At 40.9% G+C, this 17,143-nt stretch overlaps 1 protein-coding gene across 11 annotated transcripts in view; it reads right to left on the reverse strand.

The window, feature by feature from the left end:
* FGGY (FGGY carbohydrate kinase domain containing) overlaps nt 1-17,143 on the reverse strand; it is a 395,380-nt gene that overhangs the window by 343,586 nt on the left and 34,651 nt on the right. For all 11 annotated transcript variants that reach the window (XM_084872970.1, XM_084872965.1, XM_084872968.1 and 8 more), the window contains 2 exons: nt 14,313-14,424; nt 7,125-7,276 (listed from right to left, as the gene is read on the reverse strand). In XM_084872970.1, the coding sequence (XP_084729096.1) occupies nt 7,125-7,276; nt 14,313-14,424 (264 nt within the window). The remainder of the gene's footprint in view (nt 1-7,124; nt 7,277-14,312; nt 14,425-17,143) is intronic.

A 17,143-nucleotide genomic window follows, 5' to 3' on the forward strand; every position in this document is an offset into this window, starting at 1 on the left:
TGTTTTCATCTATTTCCTCATTGGGCTCTTATTCATTAGTTGATTTACAGCTTTCCTCTCCAATCAGACTGTAATTTCTTGAAGACAGAGACCAATTCTGGATTCCCACAGTGAACTAACTGCACAGGCCCCCATGTGAGGGGGATGGGGCAGAGTTGGGGTATGGCTCTTGATGTGGGTCTACTTACATGGTACAAAACTATGAGTATGTCATGCAAATTTTTTGAGCTTCAGTTTCCTCATCTGTAAAATGAGATAATATATACCCTAGGAGATGGGTGTAAAGAATAAATAAAGTAATCCTTGTGAAAGAAAATCATTCTGAGGCTGGAGGCAATGATGACTTAGAGCAAACAAGCAGAAAGTACTCAGTAAATTCTTCAGCTCTGCAGTTCAATGCTGGCTGTCTCTGGTGTAGGTATTACACATAGGATGTGCATGATTCAAACAAATGAATGACTCTGAAACTATGTTCTGTTCTTTTCTTCTGTCTATTTTCTATGAAAATCTCTGACAACCGACAATGGTTTCAGAAACTTTCCTTAGCTATTAGTCAAACAGGAAAAACATACCACTCATTACAACCAGCTCCATGAAATAAGATATTCTGGTGTTTAAAATTCTCTCCTTTGGTGAAAGGATGTTGCTATATACCCATCAGTACAGAAAAACAAACAAATACATTTTTAAACACAATGGAAGTGAAAATTAAGCTACTGTATGAATATGTACAGCATAACATCTCCCTAAATTACAATAATTCCACAATGCTGAGAGTATCCTCATTTACAGCAAAGTACACTGAGACTCAGAGAACTTGACTTAGCTTGTCTGAGGTCCGTAAATTGTAAATGGTGCAGCAATATTTAAATTCAAATGTGTTTGGCTTCTGATCTTGTCCTTTTTTCTTTTCTTTTTTTAATTTTTTTTTATTTTTTTTATGACTAAACCATGTTGTATTTCCCAAAGTTTCTCATTATCTTGTATTAGCTCTGATAAATGTAGGTGAGTCATATTAAGCTATACACGGAATTTAAAGCCAGAATAATAACAGGAAAAGATTATAGCTTCTATCATATTGCCATTAAAACAAAACAAAATCAGTATATATCAAAGGAAAAAAAAACATATATAGATCTTTCATAGAGTATCAAGATTAGAAGAAACCTACGATAAGAGAATACATGTTACTACAGCATTAGAAAGAATGAAAGAATAAGGCCAGACAAGGCTCTAACAATGAGCTGAGGCAAGCCTCTGATTTTACAGAAGGGACAGGAACCAGGCTTTCCTGACCTCTAACAGTTTTCTTTTCAATAGTTCTTACTTCAAAGCACTCAACTAACACCTTCCATAGAGAGTAGAAGTTATCAAACCACTTCTCCGACATCCAAGCTCCCAGGTTCCTCCACAGAATCTACATATTTAGGAAAAGGCACATTAGAACGAATCAGAAGACCCTTTACTCGTTTTCCCAGCATGTTAGAGAGGCACAGACTGAGGAGGTGGGAGGGACAGATGTATTTCAAAACCCATCAACAAAATCCTCTGACATTCCAGCCAGTTGGTTCCAGACCTTTGGAATAAACAATGAAAATCTCAAACTATAAAATGTTTAGCTTTCCGCTCTGCTGACAGTGGCAAAATGAGGAAATGCATTAAAAGTCCATTGGAATGTCTCCATGCAGCCTCTACAAGCCAGTTAATTATCTTCCATTAACACTGAGCTGTCAGGACTGGCATCAGCCTGTTAACTTTCTTGACCTTCCTCAGTCTGCACCTTGTTATCCCTGCAATGTTTCGTGTTTATAAAGATAGGAGACTCCAGCTGCTCCACCTGACAGAATTTAATTTACATTTGGCCTTCATTAAGATGAGAGTCAGATTCATTGAGATCAAATGGAAAAGCCAGACTGCTGGGGGTTATGAAAAATTCAAATGGCATTTTCCTTTTTATCTGACAATTCTTATTAAGGAGACATACATCAACCTGAAGCACAGCGACTTTAAGTATAAAGGGCAGGATTAAGATTCCATATTGCAGCACTAGAGCCTAAGTTACTTGGTCCAAGAACTCTGGTGGTCTCAGTACATCACTTCTGCCTTCCGGGAAGTCTGCACTCCTAGTTCTGCCCAACTCCCACTAACATCTGATTTCAGACTGGGACAAGGAGCACATGAATGACAGCAACACTGAAGGGAGTGTTCAGCTCTGACTCGTCCACCTAATTCACTCCTCACAGCCAGTCTCAATGTCCTCCTGATATTATCCCCCGAAGAGTTATAGAAACTATCTCTTCTGCATCCCACAGTGCCTAATTCAGATCGCATTATCATCTGGAATATTGCAACAGACCCTCGGTGGGTCACCCTCTTCATAAAATATATGCTGAGTGCCTGTTAAGTTCCAGGTATTTGATTAGGGGTAGGGACACAGCAAAGAACAAAATGGATAAGGTCTCCATCCTGCTGTGAATTACAGTGGTTGGAGGGGCAGGCATTATACAGATCATCATACGATCTGACATATGATTACAATTTATGAAAGCCACAATGGAGTAAGATGAAGAATGCAAAGACAGGATACTTCTGATTTATGTGAGGGTCAAGGCTTTTGTAAGGAGGTGACAATAAAGCTGAGACCTAAATGATGAGTTACAAGCAGTGGTGAGTAGAGGGAAGAAGATTCAGGGACAGAAGGCACAGCATCACATCATCAAAACCAGGGGTCAGTAAACTTTTTCTCTAATGGTCCAGAGAATAAATATTCTCAGCTTTGCAGACCATACAGTCCCTGGCCCAACTACTCGGCTCGGTCAGCCTTAGACAACGCATAGATGAATGAGGTGGCTGTGTTCCAGTAAAACCATACTTACGGCCACTCACATTTAATTTCATCTAATTTTCACACGTCACAAAATATCACTCTTCCTTTGATTCTGTTTCAACCATTTGAAAACATAAAGGCCATTCTTAGCTCCCAGGACACCCAAAAATAGGCAGCAGGCCAGATGTGGCCCATGGGCCACGCCCAAGTCAAGAATGGCTTAGAAGAGCTGGGTGTGTTTGAGGCACCCTGAGGGCATCCCTGTGCAAGGCCTAGAGTAAGCAAGGTGAGGGCCACACAGTAAGCACAGAAAAGGCGCAAAGGGACATTACATAGCATCTTCTGGCCCATGTTACAAATTCTGGAACTTATCCTAAGAGCACAGAAAACGTAACAAAGTGCTATTATAAGGGAAGAAAACAAGTTTTTACTCCCCAACACAGTATCTCACACCTAATCCAGTCTCCTCCACCCTGCCAAAGGGATCAAGAACACTCCCTCCCTTGGCTAAAAACCATCAACCAACCAATCTCTATCACCAAATAAGTCTTTAACAAACTGAGCCCTGGCCTCATTTCCTGCTCCACTCAAGCTCAGGTCCTAGGACCTATGTCCCTTACCATAAAAGAACTATAGTTCTCTCTAGAATGTCTTCCTTGTCGTCTCTATTAAGCAAAACCTCCACTCTTGAGGGTCATGTCTTGAGGCTCATCTCAACTCCTCCAGGAAGCAAATTATTTTCTCATAAAGCACTTGGCATAGTCCTGTGTGCCTGTACTTAGGTTTCCCTGTCTCTTCCTCCACCCACTCCCTCCTTATTCTAGTACTGCCCCTCCATTGTCCCCAATGCTCTTAGGATAAGTCCCAAGGAACCATTGAGTCATCTTTGTGCTCACACCCCCAATGCCTATCAGATTACTGGATTATAGCAGGACCTTTTTTAAATTTGGCAAATTAAGGAATGAATAAAGAGTGAACAAATGACAGCCCCATAAACCTATCACAGTTTCATGCTCTGACATGAATGTGCAGTGGAACAGCTCTATAGAATCTATCTAGCTTTCTGTGTCGCAGTCTCCCATAACCCACCAAAAACTGTTTACTGGCCCTGCCGGCGTGGCTCAGTGGTTGAGCATCAACCTATGAACCAGGAGGTTTTGGTTCAATTCCAGGTCAGGGTACATGCCCGGGTTGCAGCCTCAATCTCCAGGGGGGGGGGGGGGGTGTTCAGGAGGCAGCCAATCAATGATTCTATCTCACCTTTCATATTTCTCTCCCTCTCTCTCTCTCTCTCTCTCTCTCTCTCTCTCTCTCTCTCTCTCTCTCTCTCTCTCTGTCTCTCTCTTCCCTCCCCTTTCCCTTCCTCTCTGAAATCAATATATATAAAAACCCATTTACTGATTCTCTGCAAATAGATGCTTTTCAGGATGCCAGGGCAGAGCCCTTAGCATTGAAAATGATTTCTTAAGCCTGCAAGAGCACATCAGCAACACCAGGGAGCAAGTTAGAAATGCACATTTTCCCTGCCCTTCGCAGGGCTACCAATCTTAAGCTAACAAGCTCTCCAACTAATTCATTTACACATTACAGTTTGAGAAGTGCTATAAAGCAGCCAGGTCAGGCTTTAAGGAGATGCTAAAAGTGATTTTAGAAATATCTCTGGTTTTCAGATTGCAATACCAAAGGGACTCTCAGCAAGGATTCCTGTGCATGCTTACCAAAAATTAACAATAAATTTCAATTTTTTTTTTCAAATGGATTTAAAAACCTTCAGGTAATTAAATACAGGATGGAGCAATATTTAGACTCTTACTCAGAATATTCTGAAATGGTATTGGTTAGGTGGAGGGAGGAATGGATGGATGGATGGTCTTAGAAGGTGATGGTCAGAGCTATGCAATCTAAAACTTTATTTTCTATGGGCTTTATTTAGAGCATTTTGATCTCAAGTGCTCTAAAGTATCCTGAGAAACTCATACTGAATATATATGTAGATCTCCTTGGTATACACCCCAGAGCTGGCCACGAAGTAGGGGCTCAATAAGGCCCTGATGGTGCACCAATGACCACCTGCCTGGTCCTCCTCAATTCCTTACCCCTCTTCCTTACCTGTGGCCAAGAAGGGTGTTATATCCACCTCGTTTGTTCTCTTGCACCATGTTTGGGCTGGTGTGAAGGACGCCACTGCTCTCATTCCTGGTCCTACCCTAAGTGGCACCCTTTACAGAGGGTTTTACCGTGTTTCCCCGAAAATAAGACATCCTCCGAAAATAAGACCTAGCACATGGAAAAATAAGACATCCCCTGAAAATAAGATCTAGCGCATTTTTGGGAACAAAAATTAATATAAGACACTGTCTTATTTTCGGGGAAATAGGGTAGTACCATGAGACAGGAGTGGATGACTGGGGTTTGGAGCCCAGTAGACATGGGTTGAAATTCTGGCTCTACCATGTTTGGGAAAGGCATTTAACATTCCCTCTCAGCCTCTGTGACCCATACACTCTACCAGGCACAGCTTGCTAGGAGAGCATGAGCTAATGCTACAGAATACAGAGTGTGGGGCAGTGAAGCCTGGTTCTAGATTCTGATTTGTATTTCAGCATATGTTTGGATCAGGTTTTCAAACTTTATATAAACGGAAAAAGTGACGTCTGGGATGAGAATCGTCCACCCAAAATTACACAATGTGATGTTAGTCAAGAAAAATCAGGGTCCTGAAAGCCCCAGTGCCTAAGACACTCTGTAGCTTTTGAACTGCAGCAACTATAAAAGCCTTTCTAGAAATTAAAACTCACAAAACAGTTAAATATATAAAGTAGGTAATAAGCCAAGCCTACTCAAATTTTCTTTTTACTTTTTCTTCTTCTTTTAATTGATTTCAGAGAGGAAGGGAGAGGAAGGGAGAAGTATTGATCAGCTGCCCCACATTGGGGATCAAGCCTGCAACCCGGGCATATGCCCTTAACCAGTGATCAAACTGATATTTCTTGGTTTATACGTGGACACTCAATCACTGCGCCATGCTGGCCAGGCATAAATGGATGACTGATGTCCTTTTTGCTTATCTCCCTTCTGCCCCATGGTGGCAGTCCAGGGACACCTTCTCAGCACCTTAAACTTCCCCCTTCCCCATGTATATTTTGAGTAATTGAAGATGCAGCCTATCTGACACCTCAGAGCCATTGAATAAATCACGCCAGGTCTTACTTCTTAGATGGATTCTCTCTCCAGCAGACCACCTAGGGGTTTTCTAGTCCAGAGGTTCCCAGAGGACTTGAACTTTCTCACACATCCATCTCTAAAGGGAACCATTAAGCTGACATCACCACTCTCTACACTTCATAAAGGATCCTGACCTCTGGAAATGGGACCTGCAAGTGCTTTGACCAGAGATCACCATCTTACTCAAGGACATGAAAACTCAAGTGCAGGTGAGATGAGAGAGGAATACCCGAAAATGCCACCAAGGCCAGAGTAAGCATTTGGGGCTAAACGTGCATAGAGAAAGAAGATTCTGGTCAGAAGACCTGGACTTAAATCCCAGCTCTGCCACTTTCTAATTGGAATGGTAATTAACCTCTCTGAACTTCAAATGGGTACTGGATATTCAGAGGATCAATTTCAGAGTCAGCCATTATTAGGTTCAAATCCTGGCTCTGTCACTTGGGTGAGTTGATTAATCTCTGTGAGCTTTAGTTCTCTTCTTTACAAAACACACACCAATAAAATAAAATAAACCCTTCTTCAGGATTGCTGTCAGGATCCAAAGAGATCATCTGGGTTAAACACTTATCACAGTGCCTTCCATGAGTTAAACACATAAAAACAAGAGTCACTTAACTGCAAAGTAATCAATAAAATGGGGTCAACCTTCCTCAGGGAGTTGCTGGGGAAAATCAAACATAATGGACTGTGGCAGGGTGCCTGGTACAGACAAATCCGTAGTGAATGGAATCCTCTACTATTACCTTTGAACAACACAGGTCTGAACTGCATGGGTGGATTTTTTTCAATAAACACCTACAGTACCGTAAGTGTATGTTCTCTTCCTTATAATCTCCTTAATAACATTTTCTTTTATCTAGCTTTCTTTACTATAAAAATACGGTATACGATACATACAATATATGTGACAATCAACTGTTTAGTATTTGTTCCAGTATTTGCATATATAAAAGCCCATTAGTGTTGATGTTTTGGGAGACTTGAAAGTTATAGGCTTTCGTAGGGTGTCGGCACCATTCATTGTTCAAGAGTCCACTGTATTAGTATCCCCTCCACTCCATGCACTCACCTCTTTTAGCCACAGAAGCTTTGGGGCCTGCATTTCCACGGACATCACGCCCCCAACGTACTGCAAGACGCTGTGTTTGGTGTTGTTGATCCTGTGAACCTGACTGACGGCTCGGTGGTCCAGCCACATGATGATGTTCCGATGGGAATCCCCTAGCAGAAAGAGAACGATGAAGACACATTAGCATCCTTCTAAGTCAAGTGCTATTATGGATTCCCCAGGGCAAAGGACTACACCACTTTTATAATTTCCCCCATCCACAAGGAACAAGTGAAAGGATCACTGCCAGGCCGAATAGAACACTCTGCCCAGCCTTGGCTTTCCCTTCATGAGATGTGTTCTTTGACTAAAGCACCCAGAGTTAACCATCTACACTAAAACCAGACAAGCTCCCACAACAAATTCTACCAGCATCATTCTCTCTCAGCTTCTTCCTTTCCTTTCTTATCCCTTTTGTTCTGGAAAAACTTTTCTGGGTATATATGCAGAAAAACAGCCAGAGAAATAAGCCCCAAACAATACTTTGGCTGTTTAAGATCTGTCTCCTTTAAATGTGGACAAGTATTTGAAGGGCATAATATACTAATAGAACACAGCTATTCAATGGCTCTGGTCTGCTTATATTCCAACTTCTAGTCACTTTAATTAAAATAGCTTTTAAAAATAAGTTGTTTCCCTCACTCAGTTGGTTCATTGGGTGGAATGGGAAGCACACAAGTTTTGGAGTCATGCATACCTAATGGCAAATGCTTCCTCAGTGATAAGTAGTGATGTACTGAGAAACGTATTAAACTTTTCTTGGCCTCAGCATTTTCATCCATAAAATGGGGGTAGCAATACCTAATAGCATATAGGGATTAATAATGTACATAAAGAATACAGCAAGCACCTGTCACACACTCAGAAGAAGTAAGTCACGAGGAATAGAATTTAAACCCAACTGGGAAAGGAGCATATCCCCTCACATGCTACATTCACTGTCTCGCACCTCAGAGGAGCTGTCCGTCCCCTCCTCCCTCCCCCCACATGGTAATTCAGCATTACTGATGGGCAAGCCATTCAGTACTCTTGACAGCCCTCTACTTCCTCAGAAGGCAAAATGCAGAGAACAGCAGTGACTATGCCTGGGAAACTATAAGAAGGAAAGATAAACGGTTACCCAATAGTAAGTAAGCCAGGCACTTTCACACATGATTTTATTTAATGGCAAAGTAATTGTAGCAACTACATATGTAACTTTGCTAATAGCAAATATTTAAAAAGCTTTGTGTGTGAGTGTGAGTGTGTGAGTGTGTGTGTGTGTGTGTGTGTGTGTGTGTGTGTGTGACTTAAGCCCTGAGCTAAACATTTTACCAAAATATCTCATTTAAGTCTCAAAACAATCCCCTGATCTCAGTCGCTTTCCAAGATGACCTGACTCTGAAGTTGAGCACATGCCTACTATCTCACAGCTGGGAAAACCATGGAGTGTACTTTGAGAACAGATCATCTGTGCAGAGAAGGGATAAATAAATTAGTAAAATGGGTAAACTTGAGTTCCACATATCAACAATGCTAATGATACCAGCTGGGATATTTTTAAACATAATGTATATTGTTTGTTGTTTTGGGTATGTACATACATGGTCAAAGCACAGAAACATGTTTGTGAACATCAATCATAGCAGGATGGTCACCTGCTGGGCAAAGGGTGTGAGAGGGAGAAGGCACGGTTGGAGCTTCGAGGAGTTCTTCCTTTTCAAACAAAAAAGGATTTGAGGCAAATATGGCAACATTCCATCTGTTTATTCTTAGTAGTGGGCACATAGGAGGCTGTTATTTATTTTTCATATGTTTAAAAAAGAATTTTTAAAACTTACAAAAACAAAAAGACAACCTAAAATATATGTAAATTAGGTCATAATCATCAAAAGGAGGCCAGGGCTCAGTCACTGGGATGCCTGCATGGAGAGATTTGAGGCACCACAAAAGCTCCTCAAAAACCACAAATACTTCCAAAGTAAGAGAAAGTACATAAGACCTTCCGAGGCATGCCTCAGATTTCTTTTTAACAGCAAAATGATTCTACTGTACAAGGTCTGGTTCTCAGTTCTGGCTGCACACTGGAATCCCTAGATAGCTTTAGAGATATTGATGTCCAGGTTCCATTCCAGACCTGTCATCAAATCAGAATGTGAGAGTGTGGGCACACACAGAGACATGCACACGTGTGTGTGATTGTATGATATTTAAGAAGCAATATCAGTATTGCTTAAATATTGTATAGGATGTATCTGGTGCTGCTGGAAGACAAAAACACCTGTTGCTGAACTTTCAACTATAAAGAACCAACCAGCCCTGGCCGGTGTGGCTCAACTGGTTGGGCCTCCTCATTCCCTGCACCAAGAAGCCGCCTGTTCTATTCAGTCAGGGTACATGCTGGGATTGCGGGCCGGATCCCCAGTAGGAGGCATGCAGAAGGCATCCAATCAATGTTTCTTCCCTTTCCCTTCCTCTCTCTCTCTAAAATCAATAAAAACATTTTTTCCCCAAAAGAAGCAATCAGCTAGCACTGCCTTTACATGAAAGGCTCTCAACATGTAGCCAGAATGACACAATGAGAACTGCACAGGCTCAAAACTGTATTGTATTTATTATGATTATTAACTTTTACTTTTAGGTAAAAACTGGCAAGTTATCCGAAACCGGTTTGGCTCAGTGGATAGAGCATCTGCCTGTGGACTGAAAGGTCCTGGGTTCGATTCCGGTCAAGGGCATGTACCTTGGTTGCAGGCACATCTCCAGTAGGGGGTGTGCAAGAGGCAGCTGATCGGTGATTCTCTCTCATTGATGTTTCTAGCTCTCTATCCCTCTCTCTTCCTCTCTGTAAAAAATCAATAAAAATATATAGTTAATAAAAAAACCTGGCAAGTTAATAGATTTTCAGTTCTTGAAGAAAATCACAAATAAAAACTCCACGAAAAATTAATTAAGTCTTTTATTGAGCAGCTACTATTGCCACGCACAGTGCTGAGATGCAAGAAGAAGGGGCCACAGACCCTGCCTTAGGAAGCATGTGATGTGCTGACTGCCAGGACAGAAGTGGCAGACGTGGGAAACAGAGGAGGAGGAGCAGAGAGGGCACTAGGTTAACTGAGCCTGAGGCTGCACAGAGAGCTCCCAAGAGGCAATAAAGCTTTAACTTAGTTGGTTCACCAGGTGAAGGAGTAAGAAAGGAGGCGCTACACACACTGAGCTCAGACCCAGAAGCTATCATATTTTAAGAGAACCAGGGGCAGTATGGACGAGCAGCCTTTGGGTTATATCAGGTATGCCCCATTTTACTGCACTTTGCGTGTTTACAAATTGAAGATAAGATCCTCACCAGCAAAAAGATTAAAATTCACTGAAGCCTCAGATGACAGTTAGCAATTTTAAGCAATAAAGTGTTTTTTTTGACTAAGGGATGGGCATTGTGGGTTTTTTTATATTATGCGAGTGCATACTTAGCAGACTACAGCATAGATATTCTATACGCTGGCAAATTCATGGGACTCGCTGCATTGCCATAGTCACTTTATTGCAATGGTCAGCAACCAAACTTGCAAGAGCTCCCGCGTATGCCTGTAGCCAGTTTACCTAAGGGCAGATTATTTATCCGTGTATGCAATCAATTAATATTGTGAACACCTTATGTTCCAGGCATACTTGAAGGGAGAAAATGACTGTGAACCAGCAAATACCTCTAAGTACTAGGTGTCCATTGCAGTGTAGCCTACGAAGTAAGTCCTTCCCTGGCCCCTTGGTTACCTTCCTTCCCAAGAGCTCTTACAGCTGGGATGTCCCAAACATAGTTATGCCTTGAGTTTCATGGGCCACAGAGGGAGGAAGCAGGCACCAATGTGCCACTGTCTAACCCAGGAAGCCAGTAGCCACAGTACCACTGTCCATCCCAGGGGCTGTTCTGGTCTTCAAAAGAAGAAAGATAAAACAAAAATGGCCTAACAATGAGACTGTTTCATCAGATAGCAACCATTTTTATTCTTAAACTATTGTACTGAATATGTTTGGTTTGGGGGATTTTTTTGGTGGGTCTTTGTTATTGTTATTGTTTTGTTTGTGGTTGACATCTAACGTCTAACAGTTTTGCCCACTTTATAGGTTTGATTTTTTTAAAATATATATTTTTATTGACTTCAGAGAGGAAGGGAGAAGGATAGAGAATTGGAAACATCAATGAGAGAGAATCATTGATTGGATGCCTCCTGCATGTTCCCTACTGGGGATCAAGCTCACAGCTAAGGCATGTGCCCTTGACCAGAATCGAACCCAGGATCCTTCAGCCTCCATCCAGGCCAACGCTCTATCCACTGAACCAAACCAGTTAGAGCTGTAGGTTTGATTTTAATGATGATGGTTAATTTCCTGACTCCACTCTCTGCTCTTAACAATTACTCCAGTTAACCAATCAAGAATTGGTCACCACAGTTCAGCAGCATGGCTCAGTGGTTAAGCATTGACCTATAGAACCAGAAGGTCACGGTTCGATTACCTGCCAGGTATATGCCCAGATTTCAGGCTTGATTCCCCAATATAGTGTGTGCAGGAGGCAGCTGATCAATGATTCTCTCTCATCATTGATGTTTCTATCTCTTTCTCCCTCTCCCATCCTCTCTGGAATCAATAAAAAATGTATTTAAAAAAAAAAAAAGAGTCGGTCACTGTCATGTAGGTAGCAGCAATCGTTAAAGAATCTTTAAGCCACCTTTAAAATTCTAATACCATTTTCTCACATAGGATAATCTATTTCAGATAAAATCTACCCTTAATAGAACCTGTTGAAAGGCAGGAAACTATGAGGGGCACCTGCAGCTGGATGCATTTGATGAATGGGTACATCTTAACCTTTAGGTGAAATATAATTTTTTCAACACTTATAATTAGAGGCGCAACCTAGCTACCTTTTTTTAACATAAGGTCTGTTAACAGGAGACAATTATGCCTACAATGAGAGAAATGATAAGATCCAGAAAGGGCAGGTATCTAAGCAGATCTGATAAGAAACTCTCATCTGCCACTTCACTGTTTTTGTTCCTGCTGTTTTAACTGTCCCTTCATCTGTGCCCAGTGATTCTGCAATACTGGAACCACTGAGGGAGCTTCAAATATGCTGATGGCCTACCCTCATACTAAGCCAACTGAATACAAATTTGGGGGGTTAGGCTCATGAATATACAGCCAGAGTTTTAAAAACAGCATGTGTTTTTGGAAGGTTAGAAGGTAAGTGTTCTTAGAACTTTTGTTGTTGTTGTTGTTGTTGTAATCCTCATCCAAGGATATATTTTTCCCATTGATTTTTAGAGAGAGTGGAAGAGAAGGGGAGAGACATAGAGAGAGAAACATCAATGTGAGAGAGACATATTGATTGATTGCCTCATGCACACACCCAGATCAGGGATCCAGCTGCAATCAAAGTACGTGCCCTTGACCAGAACCAAACCCAGAACCCGTCAGTCTGTGGGCCAACACTCCAACCACTGAGCCAAACCAGCTAAGGCCCTTGGAACTTTTAACACCTAACACCCCACCCCAAATAAGAATTCCCCTACAGCATCCCTAATAGGCGATCACCTGACCTGGACTTAAAGCCAATAAGGGAAGTGCTGAAAGCCTCGCTGCATGGCTGGACAGATGTCATAATTGGAGAGTGCCTGCTGCTGCTGAGCTGAGGTCTGCTGGTTCAGCCCCATCCTTCGGTCTCTGCTTCCAGACAAATGCAACTGAGCCAGTAAAAGAACAAGGACAGTCCATAGTCATCTTTGAAGCCCCAGCAGCACTTAATAATAGGGCTTGGCACAAAGTAGGTGCTAATAAGTATAGCAAGGAGAAGTGTGTGTGTGTGTGTGTGTGTGTGTGTGTGTGTGTGTGTGTGTGTGTGAAAGAGAGGGAGGGGGAGAAGAGAGAGAGGAGAGAGAGATAAGAGAGAGAGTTAAAAAAGGTCATCATTACTCCTGTGCTATAGCTAAGATCCAGGATCTGCCTGGCTCCAATCCCCAGGTGTCCCAGTGTACCCCAGTATCCACAGCCACCAGTGCAGAAAGACGCTGCTACAGCAGTATCCACTACTAAGGGTTCTTAAACATAATCCAGCCCAAAACATGTCTGTAATGGCTACCGTGGCAACAACTGACTGTGATAACACCTAGAGCCACATTCCTTTAGATGCACTTTCCGGTGCATCATAATCTCCACCACTCCCAAATGATCTCTGCTCATTAAAAAGTTAAGTATCTTGCTGGAGATTCATCTCATACACCAAAAGGCTGCAGATTCCATTCCCAGTCAGGGCACATACCTAGGTTACAGGTTCAATCCCCAGTCACGGCCCATGTGGGTATCAACCAATTGATGTTTCTCACATCAGTGTTTCTCACTCTCCCTTCCTCTCTCTGAAATCAATAAAATCATATTCTCAGGTGAAGATTAAAAAAAAAGTATCACTTGAAGTTTATCATTATGCATTACCTACCTGACCAGTGTAGACTTCTGAGTTTGAACCTCAGGCTACGGCTATTGACAGAAATTCCCCAAAGGGGACACATCCTCACTCCCTGTGAAAAATTTCTGAAGGAAAACCCAAGTGACACTTCACATTTGTTGAGTCACAACCTCATTAGAATAGTCTTATTAAACGTGAATGTCCTTTGGTCTGGCCATTGAAAACAGGCCATCTATTCCCTATTTCTGTGTGATATGTGATCCTGTCTGCCTTGTTCTAGTTCCTTTAAATGGACTTGGCTCACACACTCAAATGAGTGTTGTATAGGAGCTGCATTTGCAAAACAATTAGACACTGGTACTCTCTTCCAAAAAAAACACCCAGGCCACTTGTCTGTTTCAAGACTACCCACTCTGAGCTAATATTGAGTCCATGTCCTCTCCTCAAGCTCTCTGCGGTGGCTCTTGTGCTTTATGGACCCAAGTCTCTCCAGAATCCAGACCCCTGATGCCACCCTACTATGACCAAATGCTAGTCAAGCTTTTATCCTCTGAGACATGGTTACCAGCATCTATGCTTCTCCTCTAAGTCTCACTTTCACTGGTAAGAGACCTGTGCCCTCATGTCCCACCTGGGCCCTTTGGATTGATCAGCCAAGTCTGCCCCAGCATGTCTCCCACCACCAGGGAGAGGGAGAGGAATGGTCCTACCTTCATGGTTTACTGGTAAAGGTCGAAACTGCTTATCCAAAACAACCAGAGAACACGTGGCATCAAACCCAAGCCCTCGGATTTGGTTTAAATCGATCCCTTGTACAACTTTCTGTTTGAAAAGAAAACAAGAATATAAATTACAATGCAAGGCTTTTTAAAAAATGAAAAGAAATTATGACTAGAAGAAAGTGAATTATAGAATAGAAAAAATATTTACAACGTAAAATAAAAGTTCAACATTAGGATTTATAAATAAATAAGAGAAAGACAACCAATCTATCTGTAAATTAACCAAAGGGCATGATGCATCACTTCATAAAATATAAAAAAAATAGTTAAAAAGCATATAGAAAGAATCCCAACTCTATTCCAATCCAATAAAATGTAAAATATACCAAATTAAAATATACCACTCTTTGCTTTTCCCATATGGCAAAAAAATGTAAAAGATTAATAGCATAATATCTTAGGGGCCAGATATGGAGAAGTGGACCTTCTAATGTAGTATAAATTTTGAAAAATAATTTCATAGTATGTTTTAAAATGTAAGACATGCATTACTTTTGTCCAGCACTGCCACTTCTAGGAATGTATCTTAGCAAATTATTAGCCTAAGCAAAGAAAGTCACCTATATATAAAGGTTAACTGCAGCACTGCATAAGAATATATTTAATAATTAGAAAAACTTTTACATTAAATAGACTATAGTACATCTGTAAAATGAAATATTCTACAACAATTAAAAAGATTTAGAGAAGCAAGTTCTGGGTGTGGTGGAATGAATAAGTCAGCAAATCATCTTAACAAAATGAAGGATAAAACTGAGGGGTAAAAATCATCAAAAACAACCATTTGTGCCTGGATAGTGTGGTTCAATGGTTGAGCATTGACCCATGAACCAGATCATGGATTCAATTCCCAGTCAGGGCACATGCCTGAGTTGCATGCTCAATTCCCAGGAGGGGAAGTGCAGGAGGCAGCCAATCAATAATGTGTCTATCTCTCTATCCCTCTCCCTTGCTCTCTCTCTAGAAATTAATAAAAACATATATAAAAACAACAAGATCTATCTAGGGGACTATAAAAATTTACCAAAGCCGCAAAACAAGTTGAAATGTATTTATTCTTGAAAAATCAAAATTGTTTTTATAACATTATCACAAAAAAAAACTTTAAAAAAACAACAACTCTAATACCAGATGGCTTCACTGAGAAATTACACACATAAAAATTTGAAGGAAAAAACAATATTTTTCCTACACAAACTTTTTCAGTACATAGTAAAAGAGAGAACATTTTCCAACACATTTTACATGGCCAGTATTACCCTGATATTCAAGCCTACCCCCAAAATAAAGACATAAGAAAAAGGACACTATAGATCAAAAATTGTCATGAACATAGCTATAAAAATCCTTAACAAAATATTAAGAAACGAATCCTGCAATATGTTAAACAGCATTATTCACCAAGATCATATATTACCCCAGGAATGCAAGAGTAGTTTAACATCCATAAATAAATTAATGTATTATACATATTAACAGGATAAAGCACAAATAAAAATCAAATGATCATCTCAAGAGATGCAGAAAAAGAAAAAAGAAAAAAAAAACACTCAGGAAAGCCCTGATAGACTCTGATCGCCAGCCAGGCCTAGAGACCCTACCTGAAGGGTCCCGGATTGCAAGAGGGCACAGGCCAGGCTGAGGGACACCCCCACTCCCCGCCCCGAGCATGATTTTATGCATCAGGCCTCTAGTATGATATGAAGGGGAAAAAAGGACTTAGCTTATACCATATACAAAAATTAACTCAACATGTATCATATTCCTAAGTATAAGAATGAAAACTATAAAACTTGTAGAAGAAAACATAGGAGAAAATCTTTTGTGACCATCAGTTAGACAAAGATTTCTTTAAAAGCAAAACAAACTCAGCCCCAGCTGGTTTGGCTCAGGTGATAGAGAAAGTGGAACCCTCATACACTACTGATGGAAATATAAGATACAACCACTTTGGAAAAAAAAAAAAAAAGGTTGACAGTTTTTAAATATAATTTACTATACAAATCAACAATTTCACACCTAGATATCTATCCAAGAAAAATAAAGCATATACCAACACAAAGACTTGTATGTGCATATTCATAGCAGAATTACTCATAATAACTCAAAATTAGAAACAATTCAAATATCCATCATGGTTTAACCAAATGAGTTATGGTATATCTATTCAATGAACTAGTACATAGCAAGAGAAAAGGACTAAATACTCATATGTGCATCAACATGAATGAACCTTAAAAACATGCTAAGTGAAAAAAGTCAGACACGAAATAATGCATTTTCTATGAATTCATTTGTATAAAACTAGAGGCCCAGTGCATGAGTAGGGTCCCTAGGCCTGGCTGACAATCAGGACCGATCTGTGGGGTGACTGGTGAGGTGATCGGGGCTCCATCTCACACCCACCATGGCTGGCCTGGCGATGCCCACTTGCTGGCCCTGTCCCCTGCCACCACTGCCAGTCAGGGCCTATGGCCTGGAGCACCTCCTGCATTGAGCATCTGCCCCTGGTGGTCAGTGCATGTCATAGTGACTGGTCATTCTGCCAGTCATTCCACCATTCAGTCTATTTGTATATTAGGGTTTTATATAGATAGATGTCTAAAATGAGTAACTATAAATATAGACAGTAGATAAGAAGTTATCTATCTATGCGGTGAGAACTACCAGTAATAGCAAAAAAAGAAATAAGGAACTTTTTAGAGTAACAGAAAGTTTCTAAAATTGGATTAGCATGATGACCGCACAACTCTGTACAT

The sequence above is a fragment of the Pipistrellus hanaki genome, assembly GCF_964339955.1.
Source record: "Pipistrellus hanaki genome assembly, chromosome: 2".
Lineage (NCBI taxonomy): Eukaryota > Metazoa > Chordata > Mammalia > Chiroptera > Vespertilionidae > Pipistrellus > Pipistrellus hanaki.